This window comes from Bos javanicus, chromosome 10, assembly GCF_032452875.1.
Source record: "Bos javanicus breed banteng chromosome 10, ARS-OSU_banteng_1.0, whole genome shotgun sequence".
NCBI classification, from domain to species: domain Eukaryota; kingdom Metazoa; phylum Chordata; class Mammalia; order Artiodactyla; family Bovidae; genus Bos; species Bos javanicus.
The window spans coordinates 12,055,789-12,077,870 of record NC_083877.1 but is presented as its reverse complement, the minus strand read 5'-3'; the positions used below and the strand labels follow the sequence as shown (position 1 = coordinate 12,077,870).

At 43.7% G+C, this 22,082-nt stretch overlaps 1 protein-coding gene across 1 annotated transcript; it reads left to right on the top strand.

The window, feature by feature from the left end:
• Window positions 1-3,481: 3,481 nt before the first annotated feature.
• PDCD7 (programmed cell death 7) lies at window positions 3,482-15,160 on the top strand. The gene is made up of 5 exons (XM_061430090.1): window positions 3,482-4,419; window positions 6,333-6,471; window positions 11,744-11,980; window positions 12,242-12,329; window positions 14,003-15,160. Exons 1-5 carry the CDS (start codon window positions 3,544-3,546, stop codon window positions 14,124-14,126), a joined length of 1,464 nt encoding a protein of 487 aa, XP_061286074.1. The 5' UTR covers window positions 3,482-3,543; the 3' UTR covers window positions 14,127-15,160.
• The last annotated feature ends 6,922 nt before the right edge of the window (window positions 15,161-22,082 follow it).

Below are 22,082 nucleotides of genomic sequence, written 5' to 3'. Positions count from 1 at the left end.
GCGGTAATGTGAACAATGGGGAGTGGCTCTAAATACAGATGAAGCTTTGCTGGCTAGCCTGCCACTCACATGCTGTGTGGCCAGTTCCTAACAGGCCATAGACCAGTACTGGTCCATGGCCCAGGGGTCCCAAACCCTTGATCCCAAAAGGATCAGTGGTTAAATCAGGGTCACTCAGGGCTATTACTAGTTGATGATGGATTGGATTCAGATGATAGCAATGTAAGTGGAAGAGTGGATGGGTAGGTATTTTTGCAAATCTAATGAAAAGTGGAGAAGGAAATGGTAACCCACTCCAGTACTCTTGCCTGGAAAATCCCATGGAAAGGAGCCTGGTGGGCTATAGTCCATGGGGTCACAAGAGTTGGACATGACTTGGTGACTAAGCCACCACCAATGAAAAGTGGGATCCCCTGTTCTTCAATGGGAAAACTCAACATGAAAAGGGTGTCTGTCATCCCTATGCTAATTTATAAATTTAATATTCCAATAAAATGCCAATAAAATTTTAAATGCAATTAGGCAAATGGATTCTGAAGTTCATATGGAAAAATAAGCAAGAATGGTAAACAAGTAAAATGATAATGCACATAGTGCTTACTCTGTGTCACTCTGCATTTAATGCAACAACCCTGTGAAGTACGACTCTTATCAGCCCTTCTAGATGAAGAAACTTGAGCCCAGAGTACTTAGATAGCTTTACCAAGGTCACACAACTACTAAGTAACAGCCAGGATTAACCCCAGGCAGACTGATTCTGAAGCCTCTGGACCTAACCAACAAATGAAAGAAGAATGAGGAGGGATTGCACCTTCTATTTTAAAAATACTATAAACCTTTAAATATCTAAGTCTACCAGTGCATGAATGGACAGACCAGTGGAAAAGAAGGTAAAAGTACAGAAATAAGTCCTAAACATATATGGGAATTTAGTGTTGAAAAGGGCTTCCCTTGTAGCTCATTTGGTAAAGAATCTGCCTACAGTACAGGAGACCCGGGTTCGATTCCTAGTTGGGAAGATCCCCTGGAGAAGGAAATGGCAACCCACTCTAGTATCCTTGCCTGGAAAAACTCATGAACAGAGGAGCCTGGTGGGCTGCAGTCCATGGGGTCCCAAAGAGTCGGGCATGACTGAGCGACTAACTCTTACTTACTTAGTGTTGAAAAAGGTGATATTTCAAATTAGAAAAAGCAGATTCAATAAATGGTATTGACAACTGAGTTACCATTGGTGGCGAAGGATGAGTTAGTTAGCATCACAGACTCAAGGGCATGAATTTGAGCAACTCTGGTAGTGGAGGAAAGAGGAGCCTGGCCTGCTACACTCTGTGGGATTGTACAGTCAGACACGACTTAGCGACTGGACAACATCCATCTAGAAAATATAAAGGTATATCCATACTTTACCTAATAAATTTTAAGATGAAAAGTGAAGACTTCAAATATCATGTACAGTATTACATATTACTGAATACATAAGATACAAGTAAATATGTAGAATGTTACATTACAAAGTTTCTGAGAAATATTAGAGGTCCCTTGGGAAGTGAAGTCAGGTTCATATTGGTTCTTCTCATGGTACAGAGCTGGAGTCTTACCCAAGGGATCATCCATCACTTGACAACTGTGAAGTTCTAATCATGTGACACTGGAGCAATTGGATACCCAAAGGGGTGAGGTGAGGGGCCTCAAACTAAGTTTTGATATCTGACACAAAAATCAACCCCAAATGGATCACAGACTTAAATGTAAACCTAGAGAACTTTCAGAAAAAGCACAAGAGAGAAGATTTCAGCATCTAGGGCTATGAGTTCTTAGACTTGACTCCAAAAGCCTAAGAGGAAAAATGGGTAAGTTGGACTTCATCAAAATTAAGAATGTTTGCTCTGAAAAAACAAAACAAACATGTTAGGATGAAAGGGCAAGCTACAAACTGGGGAAAAAATATTTGCAAGCCACATATAAAGGAATAGTATCTAGAATATATAAAGAATTCTCAAATTTCACCAGTAAAAAATCCAATTAGGAATTGGGCAAAAGACACGACCAGACATTTCAATGAAGGTATACAGATGGCAAATGAGCATATGAAAAGATACTTGACATAAAGTAGCCATTAAAGGAGTGGAAATTAAAACCACAATGAAATATCTACCTATCAGGTTGTCTAAAATAAAAAAAATAGTAACTACACAAAATGCTGATGAGAGTGCAGAGAAACTGGATGATTCATGTATTGCTAGTGGGAATGTAAAATGGTGCAGCTACTCTGGAAAACAATGTGGCAATTTCTTTAAAAACAAAACATGTAACTGGCTTATGACCCTGCAATTACACTTCTAGACATTTTTTCCAGAGATATGATAGTTTGTGTTCACACAAAAACGTGTATAGATATGTGTATAGTAACTTTATTCATGGTAGTCCCCAAATGGAAACAACTCATATATCCTTTAGTAGGTAACTGACTACACAAAGTATGGTCTCATTTTATCCACAACTTTTTATTTTGCACAACTTTATTGAAATAAAAAGGAACATGGATACAAGAACTTGGATGTATCTCTAAAGGATTATGCTAAGCGAAAACAGTAAAAAGGTTAGGTACTGTATGATTCCATTTATACAACATTCTCAAAAGGAAAAAAAGTTACAGAAATGGAGGATTAGTAGTTGCCAAGGGAAGTGGGTGTAGCTATAAAAGGGCAAATGAGGGCTCCTGGAAGCATGGAAATGTTCTGTATCTTGACCATCAAGATCAACATTCCGGTTGTGATATTGTAATACAGTTCTACAAGATGTTACCACTGGAAGAAACTGGGTAAAGAGTACATAGGATTTTGCTGTACTATGTATTACAACGTACGAATCTACAGTTCATATGGGCTTCCCTGCCCCTCCTGCTTAACACCCTCCAGTGGTTTTCCACTGTTCTTAAAATATCAGATCCTGGATCCTATGATCTAGTCCGCCTCCCAGGATCACTAGGTTTCCTTCAGGCTTTCTGTGGTCCATCAACACTGGCATTCTTTCAGTTCCCACACCAGACCTACTCCTGTAATCCACTAGAGGGCTTTTGTAAACACTGTTCCCATCCGTACCGGGCGTCCCTCTCATTTTCTCTCCGATTTCCACTATTTAACTCATAATTACCCTTCAGACCTCAGATGAAGTCTCAGATCCTTAGGACGACCTTCCCCAACCTCTTTAAATCAAATTTTCCTGTAAGTTCTTGCCTTCTTTTCCTTCACATCCACGGCCGCACTTTTGCATTTGATTGAATGATTACTTGATTAAATAGTTCCTACAAGGAGAGGAACTGTATCTGTTCTCACTGCAAAGCTGCTAACTCCGCACCTAGAATGCTCAGTAAGGACAGTGGTTTTGAAGGATTGAATGAAAACGCCCAGCCTTGCGCGGAGGTCCCTGGGCCGCAGCGTCACTCTAGTGCCGCGCGTGGTATGCGTCACTTCCTCCCGGAAGACACTTTCTCCGGGAACCACTCAGATTCCTGTCACTTCTCAGAATCCCTCTGTGGTGGCCATGGCTCTGCCACCCTTCTTCACCCCGGGTCGCCCCGGCCCGCCGCCCCCGCAGCCGCCGCCTCCCGCTCCCTTCGGCTGTCCGCCACCGCCACTACCCTCCCCGGCCTTCCCGCCGCCTCTTCCCCAGCGGCCTGGCTCCTTTCCGGGGGCCTCCGCCCCCTTCCTCCAGCCTCCGCTGGCTCTGCAGCCCCGGGCCCCTGGGGAAGTCTCCCGCGGGGGCGGTGGAGGTGGCGGCGGCGGCTCCTTCTACCCGGTGCCGCCACCGCCGCTGCCTCCGCCGCCGCCCCAGTGCCGGCCCTTCCTAGGGAACGACGCCGGTGAGCGCCCGCGGCCGCCGCCTCCAGGCCCGGGGCCGCCCTGGAGCCCGCGCTGGCCTGAGGCACCGCCGCCGTCCGACGCGCTCGGGGACGCGGCCCTGCAGCGCCTGCGCGACCGGCAGTGGCTAGAGGCGGTGTTCGGAACCCCGCGGCGGGCCGGCGGCTCGGTGCCCTCGCGCGCGCCCGCCGGGCCCAGCCTGGGCGAGGTGCGCGCCCGGTTACGGGGGGCACTGCGCCTGTTGCGGCGGCTGCGCGACTTGGGCCAGGCCCTGCGCGAGGCCGAGGCCGACGGCGCGGCCTGGGCGCAGCTGCATGCGCAGGCACAGCCGCTGCGCGCCGAGCTGGCCGAGCGACTAGAGCTGTTGACCCAGGCCGCCTACGTGGGCGAGGCGCGGCGCAGGCTGGAGAGGGTCCGGCGCCGCCGGCTGCGGCTTCGCGAGAGGGTCCGGGAACGCGAGGCCGAGCGGGAGGCGGAGGCCGCGCGGGCAGCAGAGCGCGAGCAGGAGATTGACCGCTGGAGGGTCCAGTGCGTGCAGGAGGTGGAGGAGAAGAAGCGGGTAAGAGCAGCGGACGCTCGCGGGGGCCGGGGTAGTGGTGTTTGACACCTGAAAGAGCGTGAGGCTTTGCACTGTCATTTCCCAGCTTTAAGCCTCTTTTTCCTAATCCGTAAAATAAAAAGATAGTTTGCCTTTCCTACCACATATCTCCATTCTGGTTGCGTGTTAATGGTGTATAGTGTACACAGTACAAATGCTTTAGGTGCGCTGCAAAGTCTCATGAATACCAAGTATAGGATTACGCAATGATCGTACGCGGATGACAGATCTGTTTCTTGCTCCATCCTTCTGTCCACTTAGTAACATTCAAGACGAACAAGCGTCTGGGCCTTGCGTCTTGTATTGCTCTAGGTGATTTCAAAAATAACAAAATAAAAAGAACTTTGGGCCGTTTCTCCAGGAACATATATACCCTAATTGGCTGATGGGCCAATAGTGATGATTGCCCCAGATTCCTTTGTTTACAAGTTCAACTGTATTCTCAAGTTCAACAATGGTATTTTTGAGCACTTACTATATACTAGACACTATGCTGCCTACAGTCCTTACTTGCAAATGCCAGATCTTGTAACAACCCTGAGAGGTAGGCAGTATTACCATAATTTTGCAGATTGGGTAATTGAGGCATAGAGAGATTAACTTGCCAACGATCACACAACTGATTTGGGGGCAGTTTCACTCCAAAGCCTACTCACCTCAAGTTCTTAAGTAGAGGGCAAGGGTGAAACTGGAAATTGGTCAGATATTATAACTAAGGCATCCTCATTACTTTTGAGTCTTCAAGGGACTTCCCCTTTCCCTCCGCTCTCCACAACCAGCTAGTATTTCCTGCCTCCTCCTAGCTGCCACAGCCCTGAGTCTGATCCACCTCCCCTGTGAAGTGTACTGATGGCAAGCTTTGTCTTGACACCTCCAGGAACATATCAGTGCTTTAAAGGAGAGGCAGTGCCTTAATCTAAGGGAATTTGAGCCAGTTCAACAGACATTTAATGAGGACCTACTGGGGCTGCCCCACTACTCGGTACTGGAGATAGAGATGAATAGGACACAGAGCTTATCCTTGAGGGGCTTAGAAGACTATGGGGGATCGTGTCTGTATAGCATGGTGTGTGTTAGGATTTCAGCTGGAGGTTGGGGGAAAGTATCAAAGAAGGCGTCCCAGATGATCCAGTGACATCTCAGCTGAGTCTTGTAGGAAATGTTTAAGCTAAGTCAAAGCAACATGTACAGTTCCAGGAACACAAGAGTGAAACAGCATGGTGTATCTGTAATGGTGAAATTATAGTGCTCATTTGACAGATGGGAAAGAGAGCTTTAGTCAAAAGGATCCTCCCTACCACCCACTGCAAGGGTACTAGAGAGGGAGTCCTGTGAGTAGTGACTTGAGGAACCAGGGTTATTTAGTCTACATGTGAACCAGTTTAAGAAGAGTAAGAGTGGATTTTCAGATATTGGAAAGGCTGTCCTATCAAAGACTTTAGGGCAGTAGGGCACAGGCTGTGCTTAGATGAGAACACCATGGATCTGGGCCTTTCCAACCCCGTTCCTTATCCTCCTGCTAGTCTGAATCTTTGCATCTAGGAGTCTGCATTTTTAACCATCGAGCCTCAGCTTGACAAGGTAAGGTGGATGCACATGTTCCTTGAACCACACTTGAGAAACTCTGAGGAAGAAACAAAGACAAGGGCCCATGTGGACGCTTCGGAGAAGATAATCCCTGGGCTGGAGCAGTGTAGAGGGGAGTTGTGCTCGGCCCAGGAAACTGGGATGTCGATCCAGTGGAGTCTTTCTTAACCCTGGGACCGCCCAATCCTCTGAGATCTCAAGCCCAGGCAGCTTTCCTCTGTTGTAAGGTTGTTCCTCTTTAGGTTCCATACTAGGTCTCATGGCTTCTCTTTTTCTTTCTCCTTCAGGAGCAGGAACTTAAAGCTGCTGCTGATGGTGTCTTATCTGAAGTGAGGAAAAAACAAGCAGACACCAAAAGAATGGTGGATATTCTTCGGGCCTTGGAGAAACTGAGGAAGCTTAGGAAAGAGGCTGCGGCAAGGAAAGGTAAGCATGAAGTTGCATTTCTTCTTTTTCTTTACCTTGGCACCTCCCCCTCCCCAAAGCGTTTGATGGAAAAAAATGCTTGATACTTCATTATTTTCACCCACTAGGCTAACTTAAGCTTATCAACAGTACCTCAGAACTTTTGAAGCAGGAAGCCTCAGATGTTTAGCCCTGCTGCTGCTACTGCTAAGTCACTTCAGTCATGTCTGACTCCGTGTGACCCCATAGACGGCAGCCCACCAGGCTCCCATGTCCGTGGGATTCTCCAGGCAAGAACACTGGAGTAGGTTGCCATTTCCTTCTCCAATGCATGAAAGTGAAAAGTGAAAGTGAAATCGCTCAGTCGTGTCCGACTCTTAGAGACCCCATGGACTGCAGCCCACCAGGCTTCTCCATCCATGGGTTTCTCCAGGCAAGAGCACTGGAGTGGGGTGCCAGTGCCTGGGTATCCAAAATTGAAAAGGATGTGGAAACCCACTGCCGTATGTTCCTCTTGACTCATCACTCCCAGCCCAGGCATTCCTGGCCACACTTTTCTGACTGAGGTTGTCATGGCTGGTCAACTTTGCCCATATACCAAGGTGAAAGCTACTCTGTCTTTACTTGGTGTTTCAGAAGGTGTCAGAACTTATCATGCTCCTTCAAATACATTTCAAACCTGAAACATTGCTGTTTGAAAACATATGAATGGTTAGACGGGGCAGGGAGTGCATTGCAGATTGCATGGGTGTCCCTGACTCACCTGCAAGCCACTTTTGGACTTAGAAAACCTTAGTAGTCTCCTCTGGACTCTAGAGGGAGCATTGGTTTTCTAGAAGTTCTCCAGTTTGTTTTCCGTTTGCTTGCCTATATCTTTGCTCTTGCCAGTCTGCTTGTCTGGAGGGCCCTCAATTCCATCTTTCCCATTTAAGCTCTCACTGTCCTTCAGAAGTAAATACAGATGCAGCATCATCCATCCTTCCCTGATCTTTGCTGAGGCGATCTGCTGCTCCTTTTCATTTGCACCTGGCTGAGACAACACACTGCCTTGTTTAGTAGGCCATTGTCATTCACCAGGGATATTTGCACAAATTAGCAAGTACCACAGTAGCAAAAGATTTGTCCTGTGTGGTTAAAAATATGATTGAAAACTACAACTCAGACCCTTAATAAAATTTCTCCGGGACATGTGCATTCTGCCCACTCATTCACTAGTTAAGTGATAAGCTTCTGCATGCTGGCCTCCAGACTGGCTGATTCAGATTCAGGTCTCAGAATCAGATGACCCCATTCAAGAGTCAGAGTGGAGTTTGCATCTACTGTGTCTTCCTCTTTCTTTTCCTGACAAAAATGTCTTCCATGAGGTATGTTCAGTAAACTTTCATCAAGTGAATTCACCAGCATAATTTCTCACTGTTAGCCTTCCTCACTTTCCAAAAGAAGGGAGAAATTTTAGAAGAAATTATGATCTAAAATAAGCAGACTCTTTGGAATTAATTGCCTAGAGTATACGGAGAAGGCAATGGCACCCCACTCCAGTTACTTTTGCCTGGAAAATCCCATGGACGGAGGGAGCCTGGTAGGCTACAGTCCATGAGGTCAATAGGAGTCGGACACGACCGAGCGACTTCACTTTCACTTTTCACTTTCATGCATTGGAGAAGGAAATGGCAACCCACTCCAGTGTTCTTGCCTGGAGGATCCCAGGGACGGGGGAGCCTGGTGGGCTGCCAACTATAGGGTCGCACAGAGTCTGACACGACTGAAGTGACTTAGCAGCAGCAGCAGCCTTGAGTATAAAACAAGTTCAGTTCAGTTCAGTCGCTCAGTCCTGTTTGACTCTGCGACCCCGTGAATTGCAGCACGCCAGGCCTGCCATAAAACAAGTTAGTGTCTAGTAACTGGTTTTGTTGGATACTTTGAAAGAAGAAGTGCAACTTTCTAACTCCTCTCTTTAAGGCATGTGCTTCTCCAATTATGTACTGAGAAAACAAAGCTGGTTATGTAAGCAGGGGCAAGTTGTAAAGAGTCTTATGGACTAGGACTAGATATCGCACCTATGCTTAAAACTGAGTGGAACCACTGAAAGACTTTTACTAGAGAGTGAAATGATGACAAAGATTAGTGCTGGCAAAGTAGAGGGAGGTTTGGGGCTTCTAGGAGGGAGGAGAAAAGAGAGACTGATAGGCTACTGTTGTCTGGGCATGGATAATATGGGAGTGTGAAATAAGGGTCAGATGGTGAGTTGGAGAAAAATATATGGATTTAAGAGATGTGAGTAGTGTGCGTGAAGTACGTATATACACGTAAGTAAATAACTTGAGGAGCTCATGTGGGAGCTGAAGGAAAAAATGACTTTCAGGTTCTAGCTTGATCTCTTAAATGAATGATGGTACCATTCTAAATGACCAGGAAAACAGGAGCAGGAACAGGCTCAGGGCTGATGAGTTTGGTTTAAGACCTGTTGAGTTTGAGGTGCCCTTGGGGCATTCTGGATAAGAGTTTATCAGCATGTAGCCATAAATTGGAATGACCTTAAGCAGATTGTGTGGTATGAGATGAGAGACAAACACAAAATCCTAGGAAATGTCAAAATCAAGCTGGGTAAGGAGGAGACTACAAGAGAGATCAAGAGAGATAGGAGGAAAGTGTAGACCTCCTGGGGCTTCCCAGGTGGTACTAGTGGTAAAGAATCTGCCTGCCAAGGCAGGAGATGTAAGAGACACAGGTTCGATCCCTGGGTCAGGAAGACTCTCTGGAGGAGGGCATTCACTCCAGTATCCTTGCCTGGAGAATCCCTTGGACAGAGGAGCCTGGCTACAGTCCACAGGGTCGCAAAGAGTCAGACACAACTGAAGCGACTTGGCACGCGCCCATGTAGACTCCCTACTTTCTTCTGAAAAGCTGCAAATGCTGAAAGAGATTGTGTGATAATGGGTAGGTTACTTGAAGTTCTCTGTGCCTTGATTCTTCCTCACCTGTGCCAAGGAAATAGTGATAGTACCTATCCTTGGGGTGTTGCAATGATTAAATTGGTAAACATGCATAAAGTGTTTAAAACCATCCTGGCAAATGTTTAAGTGTTTCTTCCTATTGTTATTACCATCACCATCAAGTAATATGAAGATTAAGGACCATCCCTAACAGATCATTAGTGACCTGTGTGGGGTGCATTTCAGTGGGGTGGTATGAGTAGAAGACAGACTAGCCAAGATCAGAGAGGAAATAGGAAATCAAAAAAGCAAACAGTGACTCCAGCTCACTAAAAGTTTGCCTGTGAAGGGAAGCAGGAGGGATAGTTGATGGCTTGAGGTCCTATAGGAAGTAGGGAGATTCAGATCCCGGATGGAGGCATTCACATCAGTGGAGAAGGAGCCATTTTCCACTGGAATGAAAATGAAGAGGGCAAGGATGAGTAGTAAGGCAAATGAGCAAAGTCAGGGGAAAAAAATGTTAAGGAATTTCCTTCCTGATGGCCTCTTTTTCTCTAGGGAAAAGGCTAGATGGGTTGCTTAGAGTAGAGAAGGAAGGCTTTAGGAAAGCAGTTGCAGGTTTGAAATACTTGCTGTGAGGAACGAATGGGAGCCAACCAGAGATGCATGGGAATCTGGCTGCAGAGAGGTGCTGTTGTGGGCAGAGCTGACGAGCATGCACACTGGCACCAGGTCACACAGTCATGGGAGTGCATTTGGCAGGTGAGCACAGAGCACAGGGCTGTTGGCGCTTTGCTTTGTGGGTGACCACACATTTTGGAGAAATCTGATAGACTGGAGGGGTGTTTTTGTTTGTTTGGGTTTTGTTTTGTCTGTTTTTAATTTTTTTTGGCTGCACTGCATGGCACGCAGGATCTTAGTTCCCCAACCAGGGATTAAACCCATGTCCCCTGCAGTGGAAATGTAGAGTCTTAACCACTGGACCACCAAGGAATTCCCAGATTGGAGGTTTTAGTGAAACTGATGGAGTCTCAGGTAAAAAGCCAGAGAAGAGAATAATTGGATTTAAGACTTCAGGGGTGGAATCTTTTTTCTAATTATGCCAAGGTCCGAAGAGTGAGTGAGGCCCTGAGGCATGGGTGGCCTCAAGGGAAATAAAGGGGAATAAAGGAGAAGGCATTGGTATCTGGGAGCTGCCCGAACTAGAGAAGTAATGGTAGACAGTGGAAGGATCTCATCTAACCCAGATCATGTCAGTGCAGGGAGTCTGGAAGAGGGTTGGTAGGGAGTGCCGTTTCAGAGGGAACGTGTCTGGGTAGTGAGAAGTGATCCATGAAAGGCTGAGGAATGTGAGTGTGGGTGGTGTGGCCCAGCAAACTGAGATGGGAGCAGGCCACACCTTCTCATGGGTCTGGAGGCACTTTGGGGCTGATGGATTAGCTGTATATTTTTGCTGTACTGGCAGATTTTAGTTTTTGTAGCAGAGATTGTATGATCCACAAGCCTAAAATATTCAGTGTCTGGCCCTTTATAGAAAAAGTTTGTCAATCCTTGGTCTAGGTAAAGAAATGAGACAAAACCATAAACTCATTACAGAGCAACAAAATGACAGTTTAAATTTCTCAGTACATAAGAATTTTATGTGTATTTGGAAAATAATTATCAACTTAGTAGAAGATGGATTTGAGTTGTAGAGTTTCCGTAGGTGGGAGTGAGTGGATGAAATCCTAACAAAATGATCTGAAGAACCGTTAGCCTTGGAGATGAAGATAGGAGAGCAAATTCCACAGCCATTTAGTTGCAGTAGTTGAGGGAGAAAAGAATCAGACCTCCAAATCAGGGTGACCAGCCATCCCCAGGACACTGGGTTTCCAGTGCTAAAACTGGGCAAATGGAATAGTTGGTCATGCTGCTCTCATTAACAACTTGTGAGGTTATTGCAGTTGGTTAAGTGTATTTCTTTCTCACTGCTCAAGTGTGTACTCTCAGAAGTTCAGACTCAATCAGAGGGAGAATTATTTATTAATTGGGTCTAGGTGTCTGTGCTGTTTTTACTGTGAAGAAATAAAAGTTCCTCCCTTTAGTAAAGGAACTGTCCAGCTGAAGGGTCAAAAATGTTATAAATAAACAAAATCAAAGGTTAAGTGGTGTGATACAGAAAGAGGAGTTAGTGAAACTCAGGGTAGGCTCAAATTAATTGAAGACTCAGAAAGGTCAAATTGAGCCTCGAAGATTGGTTGGATTTTGTAAACTCTAACCAAACTCATACTGGAAGTAGGACTTTGAGTCTGCTCCTTAGAACATGGATTTGGGGATAAGAAGAGGTTGTATCTAAACACCATTTGGATCTCGTTGCCCAGGGGTCTGTCCTCCAGCCTCAGCAGATGAGACTTTTGAGCATCACCTTCAGCGACTGAGAAAACTCATTAAAAAGCGCTCTGAACTCTATGAAGCTGAAGAGAGAGCCCTCCAAGTTATGTTAGAAGGAGAACAAGAGGAAGAGAGAAAAAGAGAATTAGAAAAGAAACAAAGGAAAGAAAAAGAGAAGTTTTTACTTCAGAAGCATGAAATCGAGTCCAAGTTATTTGGGGATCCAGGTAAGTTCCTCTGTAGCCAGTAGAGAAAAGAAAAATACTAGATTGACAGCTTTTTGCTCATGGATGATCTCCACCTAAGCTAAGAGGTGTCGAGGACAAGTGACACCTTTAGGATTTGAATTCTAAACTATATCCTGGAAATCAGGGCTGAAGAGGAGACACACTTGATCACATTGTATAATCATAGACTAAGTCGGTTTGCCTTGGGAAATACGCTCTGCACAGTAAGCATGACGTGGCATGGTGCCTTTTCTTTTTCAGACGAGTTCCCGCTGGCCCATCTCTTGCAGCCTTTCCGGCAGTATTACCTCCAAGCTGAGCACTCCCTGCCAGCACTCATCCAGATAAGGTCAGAGGGGCATTGTCCACGTCTTCTTTCCCTTAGGTAGCCACAGGCAGTGCTTATGTTGTTGGCGTCTATTACTATGTCTTTTTTTTTTTTAGTTCTTATGAATTTATGTAATGTTTCCAAGTTTGAAGGATGCCCCTTACATCTTGTTTAGTCCTCATCAACTCTTGAGAAGTACATGTCCCTATTTGAACAGGTGAAGACACTGAAACTCAGGTTGTGACTTGCCCTCTGTGTTATCCCATGCTATAGCTGTTATGTTGATTTAAAACATTGACTTCCTTTTCCTAATTCTCTTCTGCGGCTACACAGGCCAAGGAAAAGAAACCCTCCCTGTGTACTTACTTACCTGTGGAGACTGTTTAAGACCCAGACTGACTTGTGAGTTCAAAGCCAAGAGAGCTAGGAACAAGGAGTCTCACCTTAATCTGCAGTTACTAATGAGCTGGGTAAAGTTTTAGCTCTGAGCCTCACTTTCGTTACCTGCCAGATGCAAATGGAGGCTTAGACTGTGGCCTTCAAACGTGAACAGCAGTACCCTCCCAGATGCAGTCTTTTGAGAACTCAGTTTGTATAACAGAATGAATGGATGGATGGGTTCCACAGGCAGCTTAAATCTGTTAGTGACTAGAAGCGCCTCGTTCTTTCTAGACTCCTCAAAGCATCTCCTTGGATCTAAGGGTCTTCAAAGCCCACTTTGAAAAACTGCCGAATCAAGTGATCTTTGAGGATCCTTCCAAAGATCCAACAGTGCTGTTCAGCAGTGTGCTGGGAAAAGTGTATTTCTGGCTAATATACAAGTTTTAGCCTTTACATATATTACAGTTGATTCTCATTATTCATAGGAGCTGTATTCTATAAAGCTGCAAATGCCGAGTTAGAGAATGTTGAACTCCTGCTCCCAGAGGAAAAATAGAATTAGATTCCTGTGAGCCTCTGGCCATAACATTTCATCAACCAATCACTATATAAATTTTTTCTTTTTTAAAAGACACCTTATTTAATATATATTTTTGATCCATTAACACTGAACTCATTAACATATAACTCATGCCTGAAGGTAGCTTATCTAACATACATATATTCTCCATAAGGCATATCGCGGCCTTCTCATGCTAGCTTTAGCACTCCAGCACTATACTTGGGAGTGATTTTAAACAACAAAATGCCAATAAAAGGCACAAAAATGTGAAGAATGTTGCACTAAATAGACTACAAAAAGGACACTTGTTTACGGCAGGGGAGCTGAAAACAAGAAGGCAGAGTGTCACCGTGTCCCACTGCAGTTGGGAACATGCCCTTTGGTGACTCAGGCTTTTCACTGCTCTGTGCGTGTCAGCAGGTAACCATGGAAGCACCACAAGTAATGATTTGGGAGGTTACACATAAATTTTAGCAAGTAGGCAAATTTGCAAATACAGAATCTGTAAATAGTGAGGATCGACGCTATATTCACTATTTGGTTATCCATAAAATACAAGTTCTTTGGAGTTTTTTTCCCCCATTTGTATGTACATTAAGAAGTAGTCTTTTGCATAATTTCTATAAATGAATTTCTTTAGTAGATTCATCAGTCATTTGAGAGCAGAGTCCTGAAATAGAATACTTAGTTGCTAGCATCTTGCTTGGAATAAAACAGAAATAAACAGTTGTTCTACAATGTTCTTATTAAGGCATGATTGGGATCAGTACCTGGTGCCATCTGATCATCCCAAAGGCAGCTCCATTCCTCAAGGATGGGTCCTTCCCCCGCTCCCCAGCAACGACATCTGGGCAACCGCTGTTAAGCTGCATTAGTAAAAGACGTTGCAGGAGTGTCATCCAGCCAAGGCTCCTTCCAGCTCTGAGTATCAGCGATGCTGCCGTCTTGTACAGTAGACCAAACTCCGTGTGGCATTGCCCTGCCCAGAGGGTACACTTTCCTTCCGTCCTCTGTCTCAGCCAGAGGTGCCTCTTGAATCAGGAGATGAATACAATTCTTCAAGAAAAGACCCAGGTGGACTGAGGTTATCATGACAGGCACTGGCCTTGGTTCACCGAATTTGCCTCTGTGTTGAGGGGCTTCGTCCAGAGTGACTCGCAAGTTTACTCGTACCTTTCTTGCGTGCTAATGGGTAAGTACACTATACACGCATATCCTCGACACAGGTGTCTCTGGGTAGGTTAGCAGTCCTTCCCCCAGTACTGCTTGGTAAGGCAAGCCTGATGCAAAATCTCCTTACCTTTCTTACCCAAAGACCCCCCTAACTTCCAGGAAGAAAAGTCAGCAAGGCTTTATCTTCAGTTTTGTGAATTCTACTTTTGGTGCAGCTGGAGAGGCTAGGCTGCCAGAAAAGCTGGTGGCCTCACTGCTAGTCATGTAGAGAACTTGGAAAGCCTGCAGAGTACTTGTATCCAAACTGGACTGTGTTTTAATGGAAGCTGGCTGCATGTCCCCCGTGTTAGAAGGATCCTAATGAAAGCACCTGCTTTTTAAGTTCCTAAAGGTCTGGTTGTTCAGAATCCCCAACAATAAAAATTAATTTCCTTATGGGATTGGGACCCTGATCAACTTCACTCAGTCACCCACCCTGTGGGAACCAGGATAGTGGAAATTGTGGAATTTTCTTAGGAACTTAAGCTTCCAAAAATATACATGTAGTTGAAGTGGGGGGCAGGGGGGATGTGGATTGAAATAATAAAATTTATTTTTTATATTCATTAATAAATGCTGTTGTGCCTGGAGATGATCAATCATATAACATTGTCCGGTTTTTTTCTTTGGTTTGGTTTTCCTTTTTTGTCATTGTGTTATTTCCAAAAAGCTAAATAAATAATATTTTTATTTTTTAGTTTGAGCCTTTGCCCTCAATTTGTTGCCTCCCAAATCACTGCACACTCTTTCTCACTGCTGTAACACACACACAGTATAAAGTTCACATTTAGTAACTAGGCATTTGCTCCAGGAAGGCAGACCTCAAGCACTAGACTTTGTATGTGGAATCCAGCTCTGGATAAGCAGGAAAGGACACCTCAGCTTTGGAAGTGATTTCATGTAATTGGAAGCACTTGGGTACAAGATACTAACTAACATATTGGTCCCTTTTTTGTTTCATTCGCACTGTTGAGTTTCTATATTATGCATTACAGAGTTAACAGATAGGGTGTGAGTGCCACCACTCCTCCAAAGTGTGTCTAAGCTCATAAACCTCAGAATCTGACATGGTCAGGCTCACATAACCCCACAGGCCTGTGTGCCCTTTTCTTATAAATCTCCACCATTTTCTGGTGAGCTGCAGGACAAGTAGAAATAAAAGATGAATTGTACCATATATATTTGGTTCCAGAGAGCCTTGCTTTGAAGATACCTGCATTGATGGGCTTAGGGAGTGTGGAGCAGGGACTCAGGAAAACTCAGGCAGTGGAACCCAGGGAAAAGAAGACACAGTCTCAGGTGGAAAAAACAATTCCCTCTTTCCTCTCATTCGGCTTCTGCGAAGTTTTAATAAAGTGAGCATTATTTTTGTTATTTGCTTGGTTTTTTGTTTTGTTAAGTTTTTCCTAGTTTATTGCCCTGTGTCGTGGTGGTGGCAGCAGCCACTGGTATGTCATGAGTTCAGAAAGAAGACTTACAGTAGTGTCTTTCACAAACTGTACTTCGGACAATATGGACAGTATCTCTGTAATCTTATCCCAGGTCTTCTTTTCTTTCTTTTTTTTTTCAATTGTGGAAAATTTAAAACATTGAAAGGTAGAATGGTATAATTTTTTTCATCATCTGGCTTCAAAAAATGGTCAACTCCTGGCCAATCTTGTTTTATCTGTACCCCTACCAATCACACTGGATTATTTTGAAGCAAATCTCAGGTGCCATATTACTTCATAAGTGTTTCAGTATATAGCTCTAAGACATTAAAAAAATTTAACCATAGTGCTATTATTGCACCTAAAGAAATAAATAACTCCTTAGTATCATCAAATATCCAGTCAGTGTTCAAATGATCTCAGAAATGTGTGTTTTACATTTTGTTCCAAATCAAGATCTGGATGCAATCTATGCATCAGTGTTAGCTGATGTGTCTCTTAAGTTTCTCACACCCCGTAGGTCTTCTTCCTATGTACTGTTACACTTTCACTCTTTCGCTCCCTTGCAACTTATTACTTGAGGAAATCAGATCATCTTTTTTTCTAAAGAGTTCCCAGTCTGGATTTAGCTAACTGCATCATTGTGATTACATATTCCTCTGTTCCTGTATTTCTTATAATTTAATGATTAGACAGAACTGTACCATAGCCATCTATGGCTGTTGGGCACTTGAAATTGAGTTTGAACTGAAACTGAGTTTGACTTGAGATGTACAATTACACATGTGGCTCATGTAGTTCTATTGGATCACGCTAGAGGTTTGATCACAGTAAGATCAGGATTTTCTGGCGCAAGTATGTCGTAGACCTGGTACTAAATACAGGAGGACTAATCGGTTGTCTCCTTTTGTGATTTTAGCAGCCATTGTTATTCAAGACTCACTTATTTGGATTTGCAAAAGACTTGACAGTTTAATTGTGCCCTTCTTTACTTCAGCTGGGATATTAAAAGGAGAAGCATCACCTCATCAACTATTTGATTACACAGGACCAGGATTTGTATAGGAAAGGCAAAAAATAAACACATGATTTTATTTACTAGTATTCAAAATAATGAGTTGCATCCTCTAAAAGTTACTAGTAAATTTTGTTTTTAAGTGTCATTATGAATTCGGATCTAAATGGGTTTTTCTTTCAACCCATTGTTACTATTTTTTATTGATCGCTTCTTGTTTGGCCAGTGGGAGCCTCTTTAACTCCGATCCTGAGTTCCCACTCTATCCCAGTATCCTGTTCCAAGTTTACCTCATAGGTGTAGCCTATACTGGGCTTCCCAGGTGGTGATAGTGGTGAAGAAGCTGCCTGCCAATGAAAGAGACATAAGAGATGTGGGTTTGATCCCTTGATTGGGAAGATCTGGAGGAGGAGTGGCAGCCCACTCCAGTGTTCTTGCCTGGAGAATCCCATGGACAGAGGAGCCTGGTGGGCTACAGTCCAGTCCATAGTGTTGCAAAGAGCCGGACATGACAAGCAACTTGCCACACAGCGCAATTTAGCATGCAGCATATAGCCTATATTCTCTATGTATTGAACATATATAAATGAAAATAGAGAATTAAAATCCTTCAAAGACTAACCAGAAATGTGTTAATTCATCATGTCCTATATACAAGAAATTTATCTCGACAAATTAACAGGAGACACTAGATTTGTGAGAAACTCTTAATAAGAGCATTTAAGAAATTAGATAAGTACAGGGAAGATTGGAAAATAAAAGAGATTAGTTGTATGTTAAATACTAAGAGTGTTCAGTGGGAGTGTCTGAGTTTATGACGTCAAAGAATTTGCTATAGCCAACCAATTTAATCACTCTAAAGCCATTCATGCTCCTATGTCCACGTGATTTTTGTGCAAGGATTATTGAGAAGCTTAGCTGGGATTATACCATCTGTTGTAGCAATTTACTTCCATAAATTTTGTCCTCAGAGACGCTATCTTGGGAATTACAAGGTAAGTGCAAAGTATGTCTTATTCCATTCAAATAAGAATAATATATAGAAAGAGTGTGAATGCTGTGAAGTATTAGCTGTGACATAATTTTGGGAGTAGAGATTACATGAAGCATTTCCAACTAAATTTTTTTTTAAAAATTACTTATAACCAGCTATTCCCACATAATTAACTGTTTACTTTTGGGTGTACCCATGAGTAGTTTCTGATTTGCCACACCTGACTGTCCATGAAGAATTTGTTTCCAATGAAGGTTCCATTTTCCTTTTGGAATAAGCTGGGTTTTTCTTAGTCTCTGAAGCAAAGATTGAAGTCTTGGAGGCAACTGGACTTAGAATGGATAACTATGAAGAGCAGCAGACACTTTTCAACTTCATTAACTTATTCTTTTCAGAAGCTGGTTACCAGGATTTGAATGGTGTTCTTGGGGAATTATTATTTACCATTTTCCAGGTACAGTGTTAAATGCTGGAGACATAAAAAGGGGGCAAACAGATAGGATTCCTGCCTTCCTGCAGTTAGTCTAGAGTAGTCAGTTTTAATTGTGATATGCACTACAAAGACACAGTATTAAGTCACAAATTTATATTTTTCATTGTTCAAATTTTTTTAAGTGCCTGTTGAGGCTCAGATAATTTGCTAAGTACAGGGGCTATAATGGTGAGCAAAATACCAAATACTCCCGAACGGGTACAGGCTTTAAAGGAGATAGATAATCATCCAACAATCAAAAAGTGGGCCGAGTGCTGTGAAGGAGAGCTATGGTTTCCCCCTCTTTCCACCCCCCCCCCCCCAACCAAACTGAGTGTTCTGTATTGCTTTTAGGTGAAATAAGTCAAAATATCTATGCGTCACATAGTAAATGTAAGAATTATCATTCAGTTTATATATGTATTTACCAGGTTACAAAGTCAAATATATTTCATTCCATGGGTCACAGTAGGTGAAAAACCTGGAAAGCCACTGTACTAGTGGGACCAATTCAAGTTTGGGGGTTAGGGAAAGCTTTTTGGGGACATGATGTTCCAGTAGAGCTCTGAAGAATTAACTAGTGGGAAAAGATAAAGAGGAACACTGCAGGTATCTGGAATAGTGTATGTAAAGACCCTTTGTGGGGCTGAGAGGGCAATGCAGACGGCAAGTGAGGGAGTAGGGACCAGACACCTGACAAGGAATTCCTTGTCAGGAGTCTGATTTTATTCTGAGAGTAGGGGGGAACTATTGGAGGCTTTTAAACATCAGAATGGCTTGAAATGATCAATTTCATCCCAGTTGTGTGTAACAGAATGATAAGGCATGAGAAGATACATGGACACCAGTTGTCCAAGTGAGAGACGAAGGGGGCTCGGATTCCAATGGCAGCAGTGGAGGTAGCATGAAATGGCTAGATTCCAGAGATTTAGGAGAGAAAATCTGGTGGGAATTTGAGATGGGTGGCAGTGAAGGGGAAGAAAGTGTTGGGGATGAGTCCCAAGCTTTTGTGTGTATCTTAGACATTCCTTGAGATAAGGAATCCTGGAGGAAGAGGAGCAGTTTGGGGGAGGGGAACGTCAGAGTTTACCTTGGTTATGTTGAGTTTGAGGCACCCTTGAGACATTATGGAGGAGAGGCCTTGTAGGCAGTTGCATTTATAAGTTTGATCTTGCTGCTGCTGCTGCTAAGTCGATTCAGTCGTGTCCAACTCTGTGTGACCCCATAGACGGCAGCCCACCAGGCCCCGCTGTCCCTGGGATTCTCCAGGCAAGAACACTGGAGTGGGGTGCCATTTCCTCCTCCAATGCATGAAAGTGAAAAGTGAAAGTGAAGTCGCTCAGTCATGTCCGACTCTTCGAGACGCCATGGACTGCAGCCTTCCAGGCTCCTCCGTCCATGGGATTTTCCAGGCAAGAGTACTGGAGTGGGGTGCCATTGCCTTTTCCAAAGTTTGATCTTAGAAGGGCCTAATTGGAGAATTTCATGTGTGAGTACTGGCACATAGATTATTGAAGCTGTGTGCAAGGGTGAAGTCATTTTGAGAGTATAGTGGAGACCTATACTACTAATATCATTGCTGGGGCTCCATGTAGATCAATTACTACAATCCCTATCACCCAGCCCCTAGCCCCAGGCTCAGAAACAGCCACGTGGGCACAGACCCATGAACTGATGTTAGAAAGGTCCTGGGTTATGCAGTTTGTCAGAGCATGCATAGATTGGCTTTCCTATTATCCCCCTTTCCCCACCCTCACTCCACCTCTTCAGATCTCTTCAGGGCTTTCTCCACTGCTTACTGAATGGTGTTAGTACTCAGTTCAAGTTCAGCACCCTCCCCGTCTCCACCTCAGTGCACCCCTTCAGTCTTACTGCAGACTGCTTCTCAACACAAACCATATACTTGACTCAAGCAGCTTGTCTCACTCTGCCCTGCCTCTGTTCCCTGGCTTAAGCTATTTACTCCCTGGAGTTATGTTCTCTCTCTACCTCACCTTCTCCCTGCTCCACAGGCTTTTCTCCCACCCTCTAGGGTCCAGATCAAGTCCTATCTTCCTGAAGTTTCCCCAATCCCCATAAGGACTGGAATACTCCCCTTCCTCTGAAGAATGTCATCACTTAATCATCTGTGCCTCTTATTTTGTATTTAGCAGAGTGACTGTCATTTTATAATATGGTCTAACTAGATCATGTCTTACACTACAGTCCCAGCTGCTCTTAAAATGTGCTTCCAGAATCCTCAAACTCTTAAAGAACTTCAGAAGCAGGTATAATGCTGAGAATATCATTACTATACAGATGTTGGAGTGGAGGGAAGGAAGCAGGAGGGGGGCTCTATATTTGCTCATTGGGTGCGCAGTTCACACTTGTGTCTCAACGAACTGTGGCCTTTCCCCATAGCTAAAAATTCTAATGATGGCCAAAAATGTAAACAACAAACCTGAGACTGCCAAAGCTTCCTCACTTTCATGTGTTCCCTACAACTCCTTATATCTCAAAGGTCCCCTGTAGGAAGGGTTGATGGGGTAGATTACTTAGTGATCACACTGGAAGCTGTCTGATCCTATAGTATGAAGACTCACTCCCAATATGCTGGGAGACTGTTTCCCAACATGGGCTGGAGAAGCCTTTGAGCCTTCTGTACAGTAAGACAATGACAAGAGAGGGCAGACAGCAGAAATGAGGGAATTAAAGGATTTGCCCATCTGGCCTCCTTTGACCTCTATGCCCTCAGATTATCCACTCTTCCTCTTCACGGGATGTTCTCCTATGTGTGTGGGGGTGACCCCAGTGACCCGGAACAGCAGGACTTCGAAACCATCCTGATAGGGATGATGTATTGAGCCAGAGGTACTCCCTGGTAAACCCTGATTGTAAAATTCCTGTGGTCAGGAGTCTAGATTTAAGTGTATATTATAGGCAGTCATGAAATTGAATTCTGTATGAATGAATTTTGCTTTTTTTTTTTTAATGCAACTGCATTTAATGTGGTCCATAATATGTAAAAAAGCAAATCCCTGGCTGTTGTATTAGTAAACTGATACTGCACTTGATCTTAACCAAATGGCTCAGTGGCTATGTGTGAATTTTTAATTTTTAGATTTCAGCTTAGCAGATATTGTTGACTAATATTAATCGACTATCTCATCAACAGTGCCTGAGAGTTCCAGATGTACCACAACATCATCAACACTTGATATTGTTAGGCTTTTTAAAATTTTAGCTCTTCCTCTGTGTGTGTGTGTAGTGATATCTCATTGTTTCATTTTGGAGTTCCCTGAGGGCTAATGAGGTTAAACAACGTCATGTTTATTGGCTATTTTGATGTCCTCTTTTGTGATGTACCTGTTAAAAATCTTGCCCACTTTGGGATCTTTTTCTTATTGATTTGTAGAAACTTTTTGCATATTTTGGATATGAGTCCTTTGTCAGATATGTGTACTACAAATATCTTCTTCCTCTATGTGATTTGCTTTTTCACTCTCTTAACAGAATGCTGTGATGAGTGGAAGTTCTTAACTTTAATGTAACCCAATTTATCAGTATTTCCTTTGTGGTTAGTCTTTTTTGTAACATTTTACAAAATGTTTGCCTTTTCTAAGGTCATAAATATATTCTCCTGTTTTATCTTCAAGTTTTTTTCTTAACCTTTCACATTTAGGTTTACAGCCTACCTGAAACTGATTTTTGTTTATGAGGTAGAGGTCA